General features: G+C 36.2%; 1 protein-coding gene across 2 annotated transcripts in view; it reads right to left on the bottom strand.

Annotated features, from left to right (window-relative positions):
- Nucleotides 1-1242: 1242 nt before the first annotated feature.
- Nucleotides 1243-21846, bottom strand: part of VAPA (VAMP associated protein A) — a 49220-nt gene continuing 28616 nt past the window's right edge. Inside the window, exons 5-7 of one of the 2 annotated variants that reach the window (XM_066246664.1) lie at nt 12325-12459; nt 6211-6384; nt 1243-2271 (exon numbers count right to left, since the gene is read on the bottom strand). In XM_066246664.1, the coding sequence (XP_066102761.1) occupies nt 2113-2271; nt 6211-6384; nt 12325-12459 (468 nt within the window). In that variant the 3' untranslated portion in view covers nt 1243-2112. The remainder of the gene's footprint in view (nt 2272-6210; nt 6385-12324; nt 12460-21846) is intronic. The other variant, XM_066246665.1, reaches the window with a different exon arrangement.

Raw genomic sequence — 21846 nt, 5'->3', positions numbered from 1 at the left:
CAACAGTAGCCTGTAATACAAGCTCATGGTAGAAAATTTCACATACACTTATTAAATAGCATCTTATGTTATTTTAGTCATGTCAAATTAATAATTTTCTTTTTCCTACAAAATGACCAGAAAAGAAACCAAACTAGAGTCAACAGAGCCAATTTCTAGGTCTAGCTCTGTCTCTACCTACCTATGAGACACAGGGCAAGTTATCTTTACTCTCATAAAGGCATCAAATTCTTCAACTTGAAAACAGAGGTTAAAGAAAATGAATTTTAAGAAACATTCCCATAAAACGGGATCTTGTTAAATTTTGAGAACTTCAATTTTTAAAAAATGACAGCCATGAACTATCAAGCTTGATACTTATTACCAATAATGTAGATTATACAGAGCTAAGCCAAGGAATAACTGATTCTGCATTTATGGGACAAAATTGCAAGACTCTTTTCTAGCATGCTTTCCCAGTTATCAGGAAGGGAAGACAATTTTACAATGACTGTAAAGCATACAACGCAACATTCCCTGCAGTAGCATGCTAGTGATGGATATGTGTTATTTGTGTTTGTTTTCAGTAACTTTTGCACATTAAGAGGTTTTATAGATGATACCGTAGAGCCAATGACACAATACATGTGATCTGACAAATAAAAATGTGCTTAAAATGAAAAGGCAACCAAAGTACTTCAAACATTTAACTAATTTATAAAATGTATACACAGACCTGGGCCTAATAAACTTCCCTGCACCACCTCAGGTCCCAAAGTCCAGTGTCTCTTTCAGACAGACATGTATCTTTTACAAAACCAGCACCTACTTTCAAGCTCTACATTCATTTATATTAGATTGTACTCAGTTAAAAAAAAACTGAATAATTTTCTATGGTTCCAAAATTTTCTGTTAATACAAATGAAATACATAAATTTAAATGTTATAAAGCATATTTATACTGAAAATGTTTCACATGGTTAACAGATTTGCAAACGATAAAGTCATTTTTCACACAGAAGATTCCCAAGACTAGCTCAGTTATCACTGATTTCCATAATGGGAATTTGAGTGTCAACTGGGCAGGAAAAAACACCTACTTTTAATTATTATTATGAAATATTATAAAAGGAATTATTGGGCTCATTAAAAAGTACTTGACTAGAACAAAAAAGAATGAGTCTTTCTTGAGATACTAAGAGATACTAAAAGAACCTGTTTAAAATGGGGTAAGCGCAATAGAGCCACAGCACACACATAAACTGACAAAAATTACAGCACTTTATTCTCATGGTATTTTCTTATTTTATATTATCTTGAAGACAAACTGATTATACTCTTCCAAATAACCAAAAGTAGATTGAAATTTATCAATTCCTTTCCTTAATAGAATGGACTTCTACCTACTGTAATATCTGAAAGGATTTCAATGTGAGATAAAATTATGCATTATAAATTTCAAATTATCATAGAGTGGACTCCCTGGTATCCCCATCTAATGACACGACAGACACAAACAAGCTATCGAGCAAGAATCTGTTAACAGTTTTATTTTTTTTATGTTAAATACCATGGGACAGGATTGTAAGGATGAAAAACTCAGTCAACAACTGCCTCACAAGGGATAAGAAAAATTCTGCCATGATATTAGCAAAGGTAAAGGAGAAAATTTACACTGTAAGAGGCACCATTTCCCCACAGAATACCTCTTGGCATTTCCTGAATGAGTGGGATTAGCAATCTAAATAAATCATATTTCAAGAGGTAACAGCAACAGATAAAATTTAAAGAGATTATTAAAATAACATTTACAAGACTCTGAACAATTCTTGAACTCTTATTAAAACCACAAAGAAAGAACAATTCTTTATTTATGAATTTCATAAAGGACTGAATGTGCAACTGACATGTGCTAGTGATGATCTGGTAATATACAATTTGTCCAGTAGCCGAACAGTTGGTTTTTTATTGTGTTTTCTAACCGTAAGAGATCATTAAAGGCAAAGCCTGTATGACGCTGTACACACAAAAAAAAATGGTCACCGTGGGCCATACTACCAATGAAATGGTAGGTAAACAAATCTTTTTCTGGTCAAGAGAAAATAAAAGAAATAGCACTTTGCATGCTTCACTCTACAAGATGAATTTCCCTAGAAAGAATCCAATGAAAATGGCTGCAATTACAACAAGAAGTGAAGGAAGAGGACTGGTGACATTATCTCTGAAGGATGCAGCTGAGGTTGATCCAGGTTTATCCGAGTGTGCTACCTTTCTGAGCCTTAAACCTTCATCCTAGAAAAAAATACATGCACAAAAAAGGATTTAAAAACAAATATGCACATAATAAGATTACTGAACTAAAAATCAATAGACAGAAAGATCAGTTTACATGTGGCTGGGGACAGAAATAGAGTTTAACTGCTAACTGGCATAAGAAAACTAGTTTCTAGGGTAATGCAAACATTCTAAAACTTGATTCTAATAATGGCAATACAAATCTATAAAATCTACTAAAAATCGCTGAATTGTACATTCATAATAAAAATTTACAAAATGTAGATTATACCTCAATACTGCTAATTTTTAAAACTGGAGCTGAGAAATAAGACTAAAAAAACTGAAAAAAAAAATCCAATACGGCTCTATCAGATCTATTTCTAAAAGGAAAAAATCTCATTAAAATCACTGCAATTAAAGAGTTCTGTGCATACACTATTTCCAAGGGGACCCATAATGTTTTTACATTGGTTACATCTGTCCCAGTCCCATCAGCCAAAGACTGCCAGAAACAAACCTGCAGTCTGAGGGGTTCACTGACTCACTGCAACCAGGGTACCACACAGAGCAGAGGCACAGGTAGGTATCTCACCAAAGGAAGAGACAGCATTTTATAGGATTTGGGAGAAGGAGGAAGTTCAGGATGACATTTAAAGAACGTAGTGTTTTGATATGTTCAAAGTAAAGCATGAGGGCTGTGTGTAAAAGGGTCAGCATTGGATCTGAACTGCAAGACAGACACTGAATCCTGTTTCTTTGGAAACTACAAATTACAGTAGATGTAGAATGCTGTATACAGAAACCCCACCTGAAGCTCTGCACCTGGACTGAACAGGGAGACTGCTTCTCTGCACCAAAGTGCTTTGAGGCTCCAGACAAGAGTGGGCTGCTTCGTTCTTACTGATAGGATGGTTTCACACAGCAAACTTTCTGAGTCTGAGTTTAGACAATGGTTCTCAGTAAGAAAGCAGTAGTCACTCAAAGTAGGAGGTTGATACACACTTTATCAGCTGCAGCATGACCTTGGAAAAAATACTGGTATCTGTATCTGTTACCCAGGCAGTTGGCTTTACCTGTCTGTGTTCATCATCCCAACCAGATGAATGGTAGGGCAAGTTTTTACTTCCTCAGTGTAAGCTAAGCTTTATTTTCTCATACTGATCCCTCCAGTGTATCAAGTAAAACAGTCCACCTGACATCATACTGTTTTATTTGCATTATTACATTTTCTGAGGGTTTCTGGGTCTTTCTGGTCTTATGCCAATTAGTCCTGTGAGAAAGAGCAGTGATTCTCAAACCCACCAAGAATTTTTAAAAATACTCCTGGCGGCCCTGGCCAAATGGCTCAGTGGTAGAGTGTTGGCCTGGTGTGTGGATGTCCTGGGTTTGATTCCTGGTCAGGGCACACAGGAGAGGTGCCCATCTGCTTCTCCACCCTTCCACTCCTCCCCCTCACACTCTCCCTCGCCCTGCATGGCTTGATTGGAGCAAGTTGGCCCCAGGTGCTAAAGATGGCTCCATGGCCTCTCCCTCAGGTGCTAAGAACTAATTTGCTAAGCAATGGAGCAACACCCCACATGGGCAGAGCATCACCTCCTAGTGTGCTTGCTGGGTGGATCCCAGTCTGGACCTCTGCCTCCCCTCCTCTCACTGAATTTTTTTTTTTTTTTTTTTTGTATTTTTCTGAAGTTGGAAACGGGAAGGCAGTCAGACTCCCGCATGCGCCCGACCGGGATCCACATGGCATGCCCACCAGGGGGTGATGCTCTGCCCATCTGGGGTGTTGCTCAGTTGCAACCAGAGCCATTCTAGCACCTGAGGCAGAGGCCACAGAGCCATCCTCAGCGCCCGGGCCAACTTTGCTCCAATGGAGCCTTGGCTGCAGGAGGGGAAGAGAGAGAGAGAGAGAGAGAGAGAGAGAGAGAGAAAGGAGAGGGGGAGGGGTGGAGAAGCAGATAGGCACTTCTCTTGTGTGCCCTGGCCAGGAATCGAACCCGGGACTCCTGTACACCAGGATGACGCTCTACCACAGAGCCAACCGGCCAGGACCCTCTCACTGAATTAAAAAAAAAAAGTGCTCCTGGTGATTCTAGTCACTAGGTCTGGGGAAGGCCTGGCCAGGTGCATTTTTAAACAGCTCTGTAGGACTTTCAGAATCAGTATGGACTAATTAAGAACCACAGGGGTAGAGAAATAAAAAGGGGTAGTGATCAGACATGCTCAAGAAAGTTAATCTGGCAACAAATTATGATGGGCCTTAAGTATGAAATGTTAAAGAGCCTGAAATTCATTCTATAAGCAAGTGGTCTTTTTATCTTTTAAAGAGTAGAATGCTTTTTCAAATAACACCTCCTAGTGAGCATCAGCCTATAGAGTTGAGACCAGGAATTAACTCTCACCCACCTATCTCACCTTCACTCTTCATATTTTACAGCCCTGCTCTACCTGGGCCTACCATTTCTAATTCTCCCCTCCTTGCCAAAAGATAAACAGTGGTTTTCCCAACAAATATACTGAGCAAGCTAAGAAACACAGCTGTCATCAAAGAACACAATTGTGCAAGACATGGCAGACAAAATAAAAGTAAACAAATCTGTATGATATGTAAGAAATGAAGACAATTTCCACTATCCAAGAGGCGCTGGGGTCAGGGGGATCCTGAGGGGTAGTAACGAATATGAAGAGATAGCCAGAAAAATTATTTCAGCACAGATCAATTAAGATATAGTGCCTTTGATTCCGAATGTAGCTCCTATGTACACTTAGACAGAATAACCAAATGGAGATTGTTTCATAATTTAGCTTATTTACTCATATACATTTTTATATAATCTTCTTTGATACAAAAAGCTCAAAGCCTTAAAAAGAAATTTGAAGGTATTCAGATCTTGAAATAATTACTTGTCAAAGGCTAATTTTTAATAACCTCCATACATATTCAAATTAGTCCTCAATTCACCAGCTCATTAACTTATTCATACAAATATACTAATGACTACAAGATGCACGTGCTATGAATGCAAAGATGATGCCACACAGTCCTTGACCACCAGGAAACTACTGCCCACTAGAAGGAGAAATACCTCCAACAAATAAGAGATATGATGGAAACAAAGGAGAGCATTCCTGAACAATTTATCTTTTCATTTTAGAGGGACAGTATCCTACAAAGGTAATACCGAAAAGATGACAAGAAACAAGAGTACCAAGAGATGAATGTTCATGTATGCATGTGCTGTGAGAGTCAGGCTAAGAATTCAAGGCATTCCACTCAGAGGGAAGAACTCAGGCTAGAGCAAAAGAGGGTGATAAAACAGAGGGGACTGATTCCTCAGGGAACTGTAGCCCAACACTGTCCAATTCAAACATAATATGAACCTCAAGTGTAAGCCACAAAGTAATTTTATATTTTTTAGCAGATTATTAAAAAAAATAGAGACTGGAAAAATACATTTTAATAATATAGTATATTCAACCAATATAACCAAAATATCATTTCAGCACGTAACAATACAATATATATATATATATATATATATATATATATATATATTACCTTGTTTTGTACTAAGTCTAAGAAGTAAGTGTGTACTTTATACTCTGCATATCTCAATTCAAACAAACCACATTTCAAGTGCTCAACAGCCCCAGGTGACCAGTGGCTGGCTACTCTTTGGGCAGCAGGCAGTTCATATGACTAAGGCACAGAATGTCAAGGGTACAAACAAGAGAGGAAGTTAGCAATGCCTAGGAAAAGAACTCAGGGGCAATGAGAAGCCACGGTAAAACTGTGAAGAGGCTGGGAGTGGAGAGCAAAGGACGGGACATAACCAAATTGAAGAAAAGGAGAAAGAGTTAACTAAAGATGAATTTAAAAACTGATAAAATAGCCAAATAATATTCACATATCCTATATCTTTGCTTAAATCAAGTTATTTTTAAAAATCAACTTACTCTCAGGTGTCGATTTTCTTCTGCTAGCTTCATCATTTCTCCCTGAAGTCTTTTACACTCTTCCATGAGCTTCCTTGTCTCAGTGTCATTGAGGGAGACGCTATGTGGTTTGGGCACGGGTCCATCCTGTTTAGATGCATTCAGCGGAACAGCTTTACTAGCTTCCATATCATTCTGTATAACAAAGACAGTGGCAAGTTTAACTGACTAAATCCCCTTCAAGTTTTAGACAAATAAAAATTTAAACTCTACGTCCTACTTTAAAAAAAAAAATGCTTAAAAGTTTTGTCAATTTTCAATTTCAATATTTTTTATAGCAATGTCACGGTCACCTGTGAACAATTTTAGAAGGCCTAGAAGGCCTAAATCAGTAAATGTCAGTAGATATTAAGCCCACTCCCTATTTCCATAACCCTTTGCACTTACTTTTACCAAATAACTTATATACCATAATAATGCATTTTTGAGGTTCTTTCCTACAATATTTCAAAGGTTGGGAAAGCAAGAGTCATTTCTCTTTGTATTTACCCCTTAACCCAGCACTCTGCCCAACAGTAGTTACTCAATGAAGAGTGCTGATAACTGACAACCAGAATCCAAATACGAAGGTCATTTTCAGTGCTCCGATTCTACAATTCAAATAAGGTGCTGGGGGGCAGGGGGTTATCATCATAATCATTCCAATAAAATTAGGAGATTCTACCTAAGAAAAACTTTTAAAAGAAAACCTAACTTCTATTAATTGGGGAAAAAACCTGAAAGATATAAACCTTGAAGGAGAGAAAATGAAAACAAACCTATCAGGGCAAAAAGAAAAGAAAAAAAAGTGGAGGGGAGTAATTCCATGACCTTAAACTCAAACATAAATGATTTTTCAAATCACTAACATCACTGTTTGTTTTAATTCATGAAAGTCAATATGGAATCACAGCACTCACTTTGCAAACTATGTGCCCTAAAATCTTAGTTATTACCAACACTTACCCATTTGAAACTAGTGGCAAAAGCATGAAGATAAATACCTAAGGCATTCTCCAAGTACTTCTGAACCTAAAGAGTGCCTCAGTACCCTTCAATCCTCACATCATTTACCCCATCACACACAACTTAGTATCAGTGCAACAAGCCATCTTTTTCATTAAAATTTTACTTGCTAAAAATTTAGTTTTAGATTAAAAATATATATAAATTGCAGCCCTGGCTGGTTGGCTCAGCGGTAGAGCGTCCACCCAGCATGTGAAAATCCCGGTACAATTCCCAGCCAGGGCACACAGGAGAAGCACCCATCTACTTTTCCACCCCTCCCCCTCTCCTTCCTCTCTCTTCCCCTCCAGCAGCAAAGGCTCAACTGGAGCAAAGTTGACCCGGGCGCTGAGGATGGCTCCACGGCCTCCGCCTCAGGCGCTAGAATGGCTCTGGTTGCAGCAGAGCGACACCCCAGATGGGCCAAGTATCACCCCCTTGTTGGCATGCCCAGGTGGATCCCGGTCAGGTGCATGCGGGAGTCTGCCTGCCTGCCTTCCTCTGCTTCTCACTTTGGAAAAATTCTACAAAAAAAAAAAAAAAAAAAAAAAAAATATATATATATATATATATATATATATATATATTTTTTTTTATATATATATAAACAGCTTTATTCAGATATAAACTTCCACACATGATCTCAGCCAAAAGGTCAAAAAGTGATCAGATATAAACGTCTAACAAAAATATTTTCAAATCAACTTTATGGCACTCCATAGTACCCATTAATGAGATTTTAATTATAAATCACAAACCTATCACATCATCCCAGCTCTTAAGTATATATTAAGTGTAAATAAATTGTTCAAAGGGCATAACTAGTAACTTCTAATAAAAGGGAGGTGATTTGATCATTATGCCTAATCCATGTAAAAATATTACAATGAGGTTCTAATGTAGAACACTACAGTGTGTCTGTAAAGTCATGGTGCACTTTTGACCGGTCACAGGAAAGCAACAAAAGACAACAGAAATGTGAAATCTATACCAAATAAAAGGAAAACTCTCCCAGTTTCATACCTATTCAGTGCAGTTTGATGTGGGCTCATGTACAGATTTTTTAGGGCTCCTTAGGTAGCTATCCCATATAGCCTCTACAGACTCGTCACTGACTGATGGTCTACCAGAACGGGGTTTCTCCAACAAACTGCTGGTTTCCTTCAACTGCTTATCCCACCGAATAATGTTATTCCTATGTGGTGGCGCTTCGTTATAAATGCGCTGATATTCATATTGCACTTTGGTCACGGATTTGAATTTAGCGAGCCACAGAACACACTGAACTTTCCTCTGTACCGTCCACATCTCGACTGGCATGGCCCTGGGCTGTTCTGCTGTATACACGGTGTTACATCATCATCTGAGCATGCGCACATGCTGCCACATCATCCTACAGAAACTGGGAGGGTTTTCCTTTTATTTGGTGCAGATTTCACATTTCTAACGTCTTTTGTTGCTTTCCTGTGACCGGTCAAAAGTGCACCATGACTTTACGGACACACTGTATATAGTATTTGACCTGGCTTTTCCCATTTTTCTTCCCCACAGGTGTGGAAGGTTTTTAAGAAGGCTACTTCAGTTTTCTTCTCTGAGTTTTTCTCTTGCTAGCTCTCATTCTTCACCCTGTCCCTCCCTTTCCCCAACCAATCCCATCTCTATTATTAAAAATAATAGAGATATATTTTGCTGATATATTTTGCTCTCCAACAATATTTTCCTATTCTTTTCCTTAACAGTTATTACGTTTCAAGTGTGTTCAAATCTGAACCTAGAACAAGTCCAACTTCTAAAAATGAGGGTGACATGTCACCTTCCTCTGTAAAAGAGAAGGCAATAGTCAACAATATGGCAACTGAGTAGTATTATGGTACTGGTTAAGAATTGGAACAGAATATATCATATGCAAACCAAAAAGCTGACTAAAAAATTAAAAAGAGATACATGAGGCCAGTAAGTGAAGAGAAAAAAATTAAAATGAGGAATTATCAAACTCTTCACAATTGGATTATTCTAATTTTTTTAAATGATTTTATTTATTGCTTTGAGAGAGAGATGAGGGGAATGGGGAGCAAGAAGTATCAATACATAGTTGCTTCACTTTAGTTGTTCATTGTCATGTGTGCCTTAACAAGGCAAGCCCAGGGTTTCAAACCAGTGACCTCTGCATTCCAGGTCGACAACATTCCATCCACTGTGCCATCACAGGCCACACTGATTTTTATTTTTAAATAAACTCTTGCAATTCCATAAAATTCAGAATTAAGAGAGAGAAAATTACCTCCCATTACTTCATCCACCCAACACAACTACAGTTATCTTCCAATACTTTTTCAGAAGCTGTAAAATCTGTGTACATGTAACATTTTAATCTTTCTTTATTCAATTATATGTATCTTTTTATTATTTTAAATGACATAACATGTCATTAAATATTCTATTCTGTGCTTTACCACAATTAAAGATTTCATGTTTGTTAAGACATTAGAATTGATAGTTTCCGACTCTTCGGGATTTAAGTAATATGTCAATGACTATCTTATCATGACAGAATTAGCTTTTTTTTCATTGAAATTTTCCTTAATGTTGTCATATTGCTTTTATAACCAGAGGAAGAGATGTGTCGTAACCAATTTGAGGAGCATAAGTTTAAGACTAGGAACGCAAGAGATATTGTGAAGACTAAACATTTCAAAAGTGAGCCTAGGAAGTCGTGAAACAAGTTACATGGAATACAGTTATATCATGTACTATTTAGGTCCCCTACAAACCAGTCAACATACATGAAAATGCAAAGAAATCTAATTTATTTATGTATATTAAAAGTATAATAATATATAACCTAACTTAGTTGAGGGTTAAAAAGCAAAGGGCGAGGGGCGGTTGAGTCATTCATGTAGTAACAATCTGAAGAGCCTGATGGGAAGCACTAAGGCTGCTGTGACTTTAAGTATATGCTTCCATTCACAGGAGCTCCATTAGTGAGGTTTGGCTCTAGGAAAACAGCTTGTTCCTTGAGAGTTGCTTCAAACTGGTCCAGAAAGTGGAGACTGGTTGTTCTGAGAACCATGAAAAAAGCAAACTAGAGGGATTCAACAACATGCTCTGACTCTTAGGAAATTGATGAATAGTAACATTACATTAACATTATATTTAACACTGTAACTTAGAATAAACTAAAAGGTCAAAGTCATATATCAATTTAAAAAATGTACTCTATGTTTGTACTTTTTCCACTGTTTCTTATTTAGCCTATCTGCAGTAATCCCTCTCCATCTGAGTTGAATTTACGTCTGTATTCTTTTTAAACAACCTTCAAAATTTCCATTCCAATATTCCAAGTAATTCCTATTGGGGATAATTAGACAAAGAGAGTGCGAGAGATTGGAACTAGGGAAAGGTCAAATATAAGGCAAAGTAGATTTTTGCCATGAAGTCTTGGAAAGGACAAAGGAACTAAAGAATGTAAACAGGGATTACATCCTTTTTTGTTTTTAATTTATTGGTTGGTTTTAGAGAGATAAAGGGAGAAAGAAACATCAATCTATTCCCATATGCTCCCTGACTGGGACTGAGCCCACAACCCTTGCATACTGGGTCGATGCTCTAACAAACGGAGCTATCCGGCCAGGGCAAGATTATATTCATGTGACTATTAAGAGTAAGGGATGTAGATATATAAAGACTAAAGCCCAGAGCTATGGAATGCAATTGTTCAGGGGCATAATTAAGGCCTTACCCTGGAAAAGATAGTATTTAAATGATAAGGTTACTGAAGATTTTTTTTCACTCTTCAATAACCAATTTACTGTTACTACAGGATCATAAATAACCAAACATATATTTACATAAAGGAACAGATTTTTTAAGCCTTAATATACATAGTCTCTGCAAGGCCAAATCAACATATAAATAACCTATCCAAACGGTGAAATTCCTGAAGTTTCCAAAAAGCAAACAATGATAAAAGAAATCATTGAACAACTGTTACATCACCTAAAAACCAACACACACACACACACACAGACTTTGGCAAATTCAAATATGACAGAAGATCTTTGTGGGGGGGGGGGGGTTTGTTGTTGTTTTTGTTTTTAGCGAGACAGACAGACATACTGGGAGAGAAACGAGAAGCATCAACTTGTAGTTATGTCACTTTAGTTGTTCACTGATTGCTTCTAATACGTGCCTTAACCAGGGGGCTCCAGCCAAGCCAGTGACCCCTTGCTCAAGCCAGCGACCTTGGGTTCAAACCAGTGGCCTTGGGCTTTCAGTCAGTGAGCTTTGGACTCAAGCCAGTGACCACAGACTCATGTCTATGATCCCACACTCAAGGCAGCAACCCCGCATTCAACCTAGTGAGCCTGCGCTCAAGCCAGCAACCTCTGAGTTTTGAACCAGGGTTCTCAGCATCCCAGGTCGACACTCTATCCACTGTGCCATCACCAGTCTAGTATGACCTAAGATCTTTAAAGGCTTATAGCATAAATTCTTCTAACCTGGGTATTGTAAATAACTAACAATGATAGTGAAAGAGGGGTTACTGTTATTTGTATTTAATAACAAAACATAAAATAGTAATTTCACTTATCTTTTACATATATATACATACACACAAATACTTGCCTGGAAAGCAGTGTTTGTCAGCTCCTACCTTGACTGCTTTGCCTGCTAGTCTATTCAGATACGCTCCTAAATCCCCTTTTAGAGTATGCTCACAAAATTTCAATGACAAGAAAAATTACAGCAATTTCATAGTAATATTCAAACGTACATTTGTTCTGCTCAATATTGATATTTTATCGTTGAATTTGATTTTTTTAGAACAGAAAATAATCTGTGTGTATGATTTTTAAGTGAATTGTAGTGCTGTAATTTTAAACACAGTTGAATATTTCAATTCTATTTCTTCATATAACACACTCTCACTGCCACATGAGTGTTAAGAAACTATATTGCTCACAAAAATTAGGGGATATTTCAAAATTAATATGAAGCTATAAAATATTCCCTAATTTTTATGAGCAGTGTACATTAACATAACCAGTAACACTAGTAGACTCCTATGTCTTTTAACTCCCTAAAACAAACCTTCTGCTTCTCCTGTTTGAACACATTGAGTCCCCTGGGGTCATTCTTCATATTGTAACTGGCAGGAGTTGCAACTGTGTTGTTGATGCTGTTTATTGAAGTGACAGCCGGAGCAGTCCCTGGTGGAGTTATACCCTGAGGTGGCATGGGAAACATATTCTCAGATTCGCACCAAACTGAGTTCTCCTGCATGCTACTGGGAATGACTAACAGAGAAATCATTAGGCTCTAAAACATTCACATTTTATTCTATAAAAAAGTATTATACGTAAGAAATAACAGTAATAAATAATAGCTGTATCAAAGCAAAAAGTACAAAATTTCTGAACTTATGTTATTTCCCATACAAAATTAGCTATGATCAATTTGTATTATGTTCACAATTAAATACATAAACCTTACTAAATTTATACTAGCTTCATGTTATTTTTAAATGAATACCTTCTAACTTTGTGGTTCTGAATTTTTGTTACCAATCAATATTTGTCAATATCTAAACAGCAAGGACTTCATTCATATCTTCTTACCTATGGTAATAATCAACCTGAACAATTTTTAAGTTAAATGAATTTTTTTCCCCATAAGGTTTAAAAAACTATAGTAATTTATAAACCTCTCTTGTACTCAACAACACCCCTCCCAACACACACACACACACACCCCCTTCTCAGGACCAATAAGTAAATTTAAAAATACATATAACATTCTAGTATACCATTATCTCCAAAGTTCTCCTATCTTCTCAAATTACTTTATTACAGATAAAAATACTACAATGGATTGAGCATCGATTGGCCCAGAGTATGGATGTACCAAGTTCAATTCCTAGTCAGTGCACAAAAGAGAAGCAACCTTCTGTTTCTCTCCCCCTTTTTTTTCTCTTCCCCCTCACAGCCAGGGGTTCAACTGGTCCAAGTGCGTCAGCTTCAGGCACTAAAAATTGCTCAGTTGATTTGAGCATGGGCCCCAGACAGGGATTGCTGGGTAGATGCCGGTTGGGGTACATGTAGGAGTCTATCTCCCCTTCTCTCATTTAAAAAACAAAAAAAAGACCTCTGAATTACTTAATAACGCACTGTCTTCAATCTGTTCTTTTTCTCAATAGAAAATAATGTATATTTATATCATTTAAAGTCTATACATAAGACCCCTGAGTGCTCTGTTCTTGACAGCCCTTCATCCTTCATCAGGACAAAACATTATTTTTTCCTAGAAGATAGGTCATTAACAGATGTTATATGTAGGGCATAAATGAAATTCAATAGTTCAAAATTTTGGAGTATGTCAAATGAAGCCTCAAAAAAATTTTTTTATTTAACTGGACACAAAAGAATTGAATAGGTAATAAACACAATAAATAATGAGTTAACTAAAAACACATTCACTCTGGAAAAACCAAAACTGCTAACTGGGCAACAGATTTAATAGAGTTGACAGTAACTAAAAAGCGCTAATAACTCAGAAACCTCACTTTGTAAAATATAAAATAGTGCTTTGGTTATCAACAACCAAGGACCATACTAAATGGCTCTCAATATTAGCACTAAACACAACTAAAATAAACTCTACGGGCCATTAATTTACTGAAATATAATTATATCCAGTCAAGACCTGCTATTCCCGAACACTAGGAAGACCACACATTTTACTGAGCTTAAAAGCCGTATTAGCCAATACCCTGTTATTCAGGAATAATTAGCAATAGTACCTCCTTTTATTCTAAAACAAAAGGATCTCTGAATTCCTAAGCCACTCTACCTATGATCCAAATTAGATAGCTATTTCCTAAAAGGAAGCCCATATTCTGTAGGTTCAAGTAAATAAGAATTGTTTTATCACAAAAAAATGACTTCTTTAAACTATAAAAATAAAAACATGAACTCAAAGCACTATATTTCTAGTATAGCTGGCATCTTTCTTGTTCTACAAGATTGATAATAAAACTTCAATTTATATATATAACTGGAATCAAGTTCCTAAAAGAACTGAATAAATCAATAAAATAGTAACATACCCTTTTCTCACTGTATTTAGAACATGTAAATGCCCAAGAATAGCATTCCTAAAAAGATCTATCTAATCCTCAAACAGGTATACTTACATATTGTACTTAAAGGCCTATCTACTTCTTGGAAGGGGGAGTGTGTAGGAAGGCGGGCAAGGGTCTACAGTAAGGGGTTTGAGAGAGAGCATTAGGGTGCTTTAACATAAACAGCATCACAAGTCTAAGACCTGCTCTCTATACCAACTTAAAAAAGAAAGTATCAACAATTATGATAGCTACTATCTATCTATTTTGGATGCTAACTAAATTTTTCTAAGTTGACTACTAAAGATCATAAATTCTGGTAACTCTTTAAAATAAATGTGTAAGAGACCACTAACTGATATGGACTGCTCCACTGCTCTGAACACTAAATATGCCATCCTGAGATTTTTGTATATTAAACCTGAGGTTTTCAAAAAATAAAATAAATTTCGCTTTAAAACACATACTTTTTTACAACATATTAGCAAAATAAACTGAAGAAACAACAAAGGTCAAACGATCAAATAATTCACTGCACAGCAATCATACTATAAACTAAGATACCTATTTTTAACATTTTTGTTAATCTTACACATTTAGAAATACATTTTTCTGGTATAAGAGATTATCACATTTAATCAATTTGTGTAAGTCAGAATTCAGCTTTTATCAATAATAGCACTTTATCAATTTATCTGTAGTAAATTAATAAACTTTATCTAGACAAAACATTATTCAATAATGCCCTAATTTCCTAAATGACAAGTTTCAGGCTAAATTGAAGAAAAACACACAGAAAGAACATAGAAATATTTTTTCAATTTATTGATTTTTTTTTTTGAGAGGGAGAGAAAGGAAGAGGGAGAGAGTGACAGAAAGAAAGAGAGGGAGGGAGGAGAGTGAGAAGCAACAACTCAAAGTTGCTTCACTTTAGTTAACATTGATTGCTTCTGTGCTGTGCCTTGACTTAGTGGGGGGCTCAAGCTAAGCCAGTGACACCTTGCTCAGCCAGTGACCCTGGGCTTCAAGACAGCAACCTTGGGATCATGCCAATGATGCCACACTCAAGCCTGAGACCCCGTGCTCAAGCTGGCAAGCCTACACTCAAGTCGGAGACCTTGGGGTTTCGAACTGGGGACCTTGGCATTCTGAATCAATGTTCTATCCATGCGCCACCATGAGTCAGCAAGGATAGTAAATAATTTTGTAATTTCATCTATGCTAGAAAAATGATAGATGATTTCTTGTTCACAGTGGCCAAGACATGGAAACAACCAAAAAGCCCTTCAACAGCTGATTGGATCAAGATGTAGTACATATATACTATGGAATACTACTCAGCCATAAGAAATGATGACATCGGATCATTTACAACAGGGGTAGTCAACCTTTTTATACCTACCACCCACTTTTGTATCTCTGTTAGTAGTAAAATTTTCTAACCACCCACCGGTTCCACAGTAATGGTGATTTATAAAGTAGGGAAGTACCTTTACTTTATAAAATTGATAAAGCAGAGTTACAGCAAGTTAAAGCATATAATAATAATTACTTACCAAGTACTTTATGTCAAATTTTCGCTAAGTTTGGCAGAATAAATCTTTATAAAACAACTTACTATAGTTAAATCTATCTTTTTATTTATACTTTGGTTGTTCTGCTTCTGCCCACCATGAAAGCTGGAACACCCACTAGTGGATGGTAGGGACCAGGTGGACTACCACTGATTTACAACATGGATGGACCTTGATAACATTATACTGAGTAAAATAAGTAAATCAGAAAAAACTAAGAACTGTATGATTCCATACATAGGTGGAACACAAAAATGATACTCATAAACAAGAGTGTGGTGGTTACCAGGAGGAGGGGAAGGGAAGAAAGGGAGGGGGGAGGGGAAGGGAAGAAAAGAAGGGGTTTGAGGGAGGGGAAGGACACAAACAAAACCAAACAGAAGGTGATGGAAGAAATTTCACTTTGGGTGATGTGTATGCAACATAATCAAATGTCAAAATGACCTGGAGATGTTTTCTCTGAATCTATGTACCCTAATTAAACAGTGTCACCCCGGTAATTAAAATTGTCTAAATAAAAAAAAAAATTTTTTTAAATGATAGATGATTTCTAACTAAATTTCTAGCTGGATGCTCGAAAGAAACCAGTATGTCAAAGATATTCCGTTTTTAGCAGTTTTATTAACTTCAACTATAAATACTGAATTGTAAATGGTAATATACAATTATTAACACAGTCTAATTACCACATGAATAATTATAAAAGATGTTTTATATGTATTTGTATACATATAAAAGATTTCATTCTTAATAAACAAAGAAAAACTTTATCATATATTTCATACTATTATAAACTCCAGATTTGACAATGTTAAGGTTTCATATTTTCTAAAAATGATGAGTTGCAACATTAAACTGATGACCTGACAAAGTCACAAAATGAACAACTCAGAACTAGGTTTATGCCAAGTTGAACCCAACTTAAACACATCTCTCAGTAATTAAGATTTCTTGTACAGTCTACAAGGTAGCAGCAGCACAAGAATGAATTTAAGCAGTAATAATCAGTGGTTTCCAAAAGTGATTTATTCCTCGAAAGTAAATTGCATTAAATAAAAGAAATACTGGGCTAAACAGTCTTGTCCTCATTCAGGGCCTACAATGTGCAAATATGCAACGTGACTATTCACGGAACACATAGTATTTGGAGCATTTTTCCAACCCAATACACTTTAGGAAATAGTGACTGACTTATAGAAACACAGTTGTGCTACAGCCCTTCTTTTTAACATGAACATGAATCAATTAAAGCCACCTCTTAGGCTGTGCATAGAATAGATTTATTTTTTTGTACATTTGAATTATGTAAATGTGAAATACTAATATACTGAAATACTACAAGTTTCATGTGCAAAACTTGAAATGTAAAGTCCAAATACTTAAAAATATCCATCAAGAATCACAATGGCAAAGCTAACAAGCCACATGAGTTAATATATCTGAATAGCACTACAGCTGGTTATCAGAGTTCCTTCCCATTCTTTTCAGGGCCAGTGATGAATTTTAGACAGTCTGAATTATGCAAGATCTTTAAGAACATATATCCCAACTATAAAATGTATCACTACCACACGAAGTAAAAGGACACACATCCTGTATGATGCTGACATGATTTTGTCATTAAAGTTTTACCATTTGAAGAAGCTTCAAATGACAATCAGACCTTCATTCTAATGTTGGACAAAAGAATGGTTCAACAGAAATTCTGAGAAATCATTGTCTTATCCCAGTGCCCAAATTAGAGTCTTGAAATACCATCTCCCACTGAAAGGAGCCAGAGCTTCTTGAAGAAATGCTGACTCCGGGTCTAGGTCTAGGTCTGAAAATATCTTGTCATAGCAGACATCAAGAAAATTACCAAAGACTACTAAGGTAAAAGAACTCAGGAGTCCATTTGATGAGATGAGGTTCCTACTAACAATTTGAGCAATAATAATAACTGCAAGGAGCTGCAACACAAATGTTTAAGTCCCTGAGTTTATAACAATACAGAAAAAGAGAAGGGGGAGAGAGAGAGAGGAAGGGAGGTTGACTAATTGTACATCATTATCAGAGGGACACTTATGACCAACTTCCTTTCTGAAAGTGTTTTAAGTAGAGAAAGACTTAGCCATTTCACTTGCCTTTATAAACTCTACCACTGAGCAAATAACCAAATATTAGATGGGCACAAGTTTCTCTTTATCCAAGTCCTCTATTAAGAATGTTACCATTATGCAATCTTAAATGAATTAATTGACCTAAACCATATTTTTTTAAATTTCGACTTTTGACATTTTGGGCCTGATAATTCTTTGTGTGGGGGCCATCTACGCATCATTAGGACATTTAGCAGCATCTGTGGCCTCTCCCATCTGGATGCCTACAGCACCCCACCCCCATAGTTGTGACAAACAAAATGTCTCCAAATATTAACAAATGGCCCCTGGGGGCAAATCACCCGGGGCTGAGAACCAGCCATCTACACATTGCACACCAATGCCTGCTAAGTTCACAAACACAAAAAAGACATTAAGAGCCTCCTTAACAGAAATATCACTACTTACAAAGCAGTCTTGCCTTTTGCCACAAGCAAATATAAATCTCAAACCTTTAGATCCAATTATAGGAAACACAAAGACAGTTAAATGACACCACAAGGATTCAATCAGCAAAGTCTAGTCTGTTGGGAGAAGTCCATAGGACAAATACAGTTTCTAATATGCAAGAGGAAAAACAGATTAAATCTACAGATTAAGAAATTTAAGAAACATGTCAGCCAATAGTAGTATGTGGACAAACCAAAACAAATTTTACACACATTTGTAAGATTAATTTGAATGCTGCCTGGATTGTTTGATATTAACAATATATTAAGTTTAAAGGATTAACGGTAGTATCATCATAAAACTTTTTACCCTTTCTTAAAGTCATTATATTTGAATGATACACACTGAAAGTTGATGTAGTTATATCATATCTTAAAACAATGTGAGATGGAAAGTAGCAAGATTTAGATGAAAGATTAACTATAAACTGGTCATTGTTAAAGTTGGTCACAGGCTCACAGGCGTTCATTGTACTGTTTATGTTTCCAAGTGTTTGAAGTTTTTCAAAATAAAATGTTAAAAAAATTATCTTCAGCTAAGTAGTTCAGTTAGTACAAACACATTCTACAGCTAGTTCATCCAGGCTCAAAATCAGATACTCCCTGGAGTACTTTGAAATTACTGGACAAATTTCAGGTTACTAAGAACACCTGGCCTAAAAATATTCCAGGGCCAAACTACTTCTGCTCATGTTCCATGATGTGGAACTCTGGGGAATAGTCAGTATTTGGTTTAGCCCTTTTACCAGATCCAAAACTGCTTCTTGGATTACTATAGGACAGGGGTCCCCAAACTTTTTACACAGGGGGCCAGTTCACTGTCCCTCAGACCGTTGGAGGGCCGGACTATAAAAAAAAAAACTATGAATAAATTCCTATGCACACTGCACATATCTTATTTTAAAGTAAAAAAACAAAACGGGAACAAATACATTTAAAATAAAGAACAAGTAAATTTAAATCAACAAACTGACCAGTATTTCAATGGGAACTATGGGCCTGCTTTTGGCTAATGAGATGGTCAATGTGCTCCTCTCACTGACCACCAATGAAAGAGGTGCCCCTTCTGGAATTGTGGCGGGGGCCAGATAAATGGCCTCAAGGGGCCGTATGCGGCCCGCGGGCCGTAGTTTGGGGACCCCTGCTATAGGCTATACCTATATGTAGATACACCTACTACACTCTATGATAAGGTAAAATGGCTAGGTTCAACCATCATAGCCATCTCATTTCCATCAACTGCTGGTTTTTGTTTCCCAAAGCAGTTAGAACTACTCTTGACCAGCAATATCAAACACTTGGCTTCCAGCCACTTTCAGACTATAATCTCAAACTGTCTGCTATCCAGATCATAAAAGAACCCCAGATGAAAGACAGCTAAGTTTATTAAATGAGTGGTAAGAAAATGACATACATATTAAGAAAATATCCGAATGTGTTTTTAAAATAAGTCAAACCTTACTCCACTGAATTTTACTTTTTGGAATCTATCTGAAGAAAACAAAAACACTATATCAAAGAGATATTTGCACCCCCAAGTTTATATAACAGCATTATCTATAATAGTGAAGACATGGAAATAACCTAAGTGGTCGCTGAAGGATAAATGGGTAAAAAATGACAGAATACTATTCAACCATAAAAATAAATCTTGCTATTTGCAACAATATGGATGGACTTTGAGCACATTATGCTAAGTGAAGTAAGTCAAGACAGAGAAAAGCCAATAAATACTATATCATCTCACTTATATGTGGACTCTTTAATAAAAAATAACCTCATAGAAAAAGAGATCAGTTCTGTGGTTACCAAAGGTGGGAGATGGGGACAAGGAAATGGGATGACAGTGGTAAAAAGATATACAAACTTCCAATTATAAGATAAGAATCGGAGATATCATGTACAACATGATGACTATCACAATACTATCTGGTATATTTGAAAACTGTTAAGGAAGTACTGTAAATCCTAAGCGTTCTCATCATAATGAATAAAACACTTTTTCCTTTAGTATTTGTATAAGATAATAGATGGGAAATAAGCTTACTGTGGCCCTCATTTCACAATATTTACAAGTAATTATGCTTACATTTATATAGTGTTGTATGTTAATTATATCTCAAAACTGGAAAAATAAAATAAAATTAATCAACCCAGACAATGTGTTGTCATGTTTTCTTGGTTCTAATAATAAGAGCTTTGCAAGCTATTGGCTTCCTGGCAGCCTAGGCAGAAACACTAAGTTCCAAAAGTAAAGCATAAGCATGCTAAGACTTTCCAGTAAGAATATATGCCTTTACATTTTTTGTTTGGGATAAATATCTCAAAATAAAAGGTATTTTAAAATACTATAAATAATTTGGTCAATATCTAATTACCATTCTGGGAGTTTTTCATTTCAGCTTATCCTTAGAGTAACACAATAATTGAGCCCGTGTAACTTTGTACTTCTCAACAGGGCAAAAAGTTTCCAGATCAAGGCAACAGTCATGTCAGATTATAACCGAATTGTGACAAACAATTCTATTTATTCTTCTTATTTCATATATTACCATATTTCCCAATGTATAAGGCACTCCCATGTATAAGACGCGCCTTAATTTGGGGGTCCAAAATTTGAAAAAAAAAAAGTATTACATAAAGACACTGAACTCAAGTTTTATTCATCATAAAATTCATATAGCTCCTCATCATTGTCAAAACTCCCATCCATTAGCTTGTCCTCATCTGCGTCTGATGACGCATCACTGTCTTCATATACTGCCTCACCCTCAGTTCCATCTATGGCATTGAAAGGCCACACTTCGACAACCACTGTATAGAACGCACCCAGTTTTTAGGCCCCAAATTTTTTGAAAAAAGGTACATCTTATACATGGGTAATACGGTAAGTCACCCTCCCAAAATATCCTGCTTGCCTTTCAAGTTCCCCCTACAACCACAGAAAGATTCAAATTTTCATTTCAGAGGATAACCCGAAAGTGAGCACAACTCATTCTACACATTCAAAGACTACTTTCTAAACTACACACATCTAACTCTGTCTCCAAATCATATTTACCTCAAATTAATCAAAAAGCAACATAAAAGTTATTTACTATAAAATAAAAACAGAGTAAAGATAGCAAGATACTTCTAGATTATCTTACAATAAACAAGTTTTAATAAAAAAAAAAGAATTAAATCAGGTGAATTTTTATCAAAATCAAGGCTGAACAAAATACCCAGAAATAGCCAAACTTGGAATAAACTGTATATCTATGTAAATTAAACCTTTTATCCTCAGATTACTAATATATAATGCCAAACAGTGGCTTATGTCTGATATTTAA

Source organism: Saccopteryx bilineata, chromosome 11 (assembly GCF_036850765.1).
Source record: "Saccopteryx bilineata isolate mSacBil1 chromosome 11, mSacBil1_pri_phased_curated, whole genome shotgun sequence".
Taxonomy (NCBI): Eukaryota; Metazoa; Chordata; class Mammalia; order Chiroptera; family Emballonuridae; genus Saccopteryx; species Saccopteryx bilineata.
This window is presented reverse-complemented; position numbering and strand designations above follow the sequence as displayed.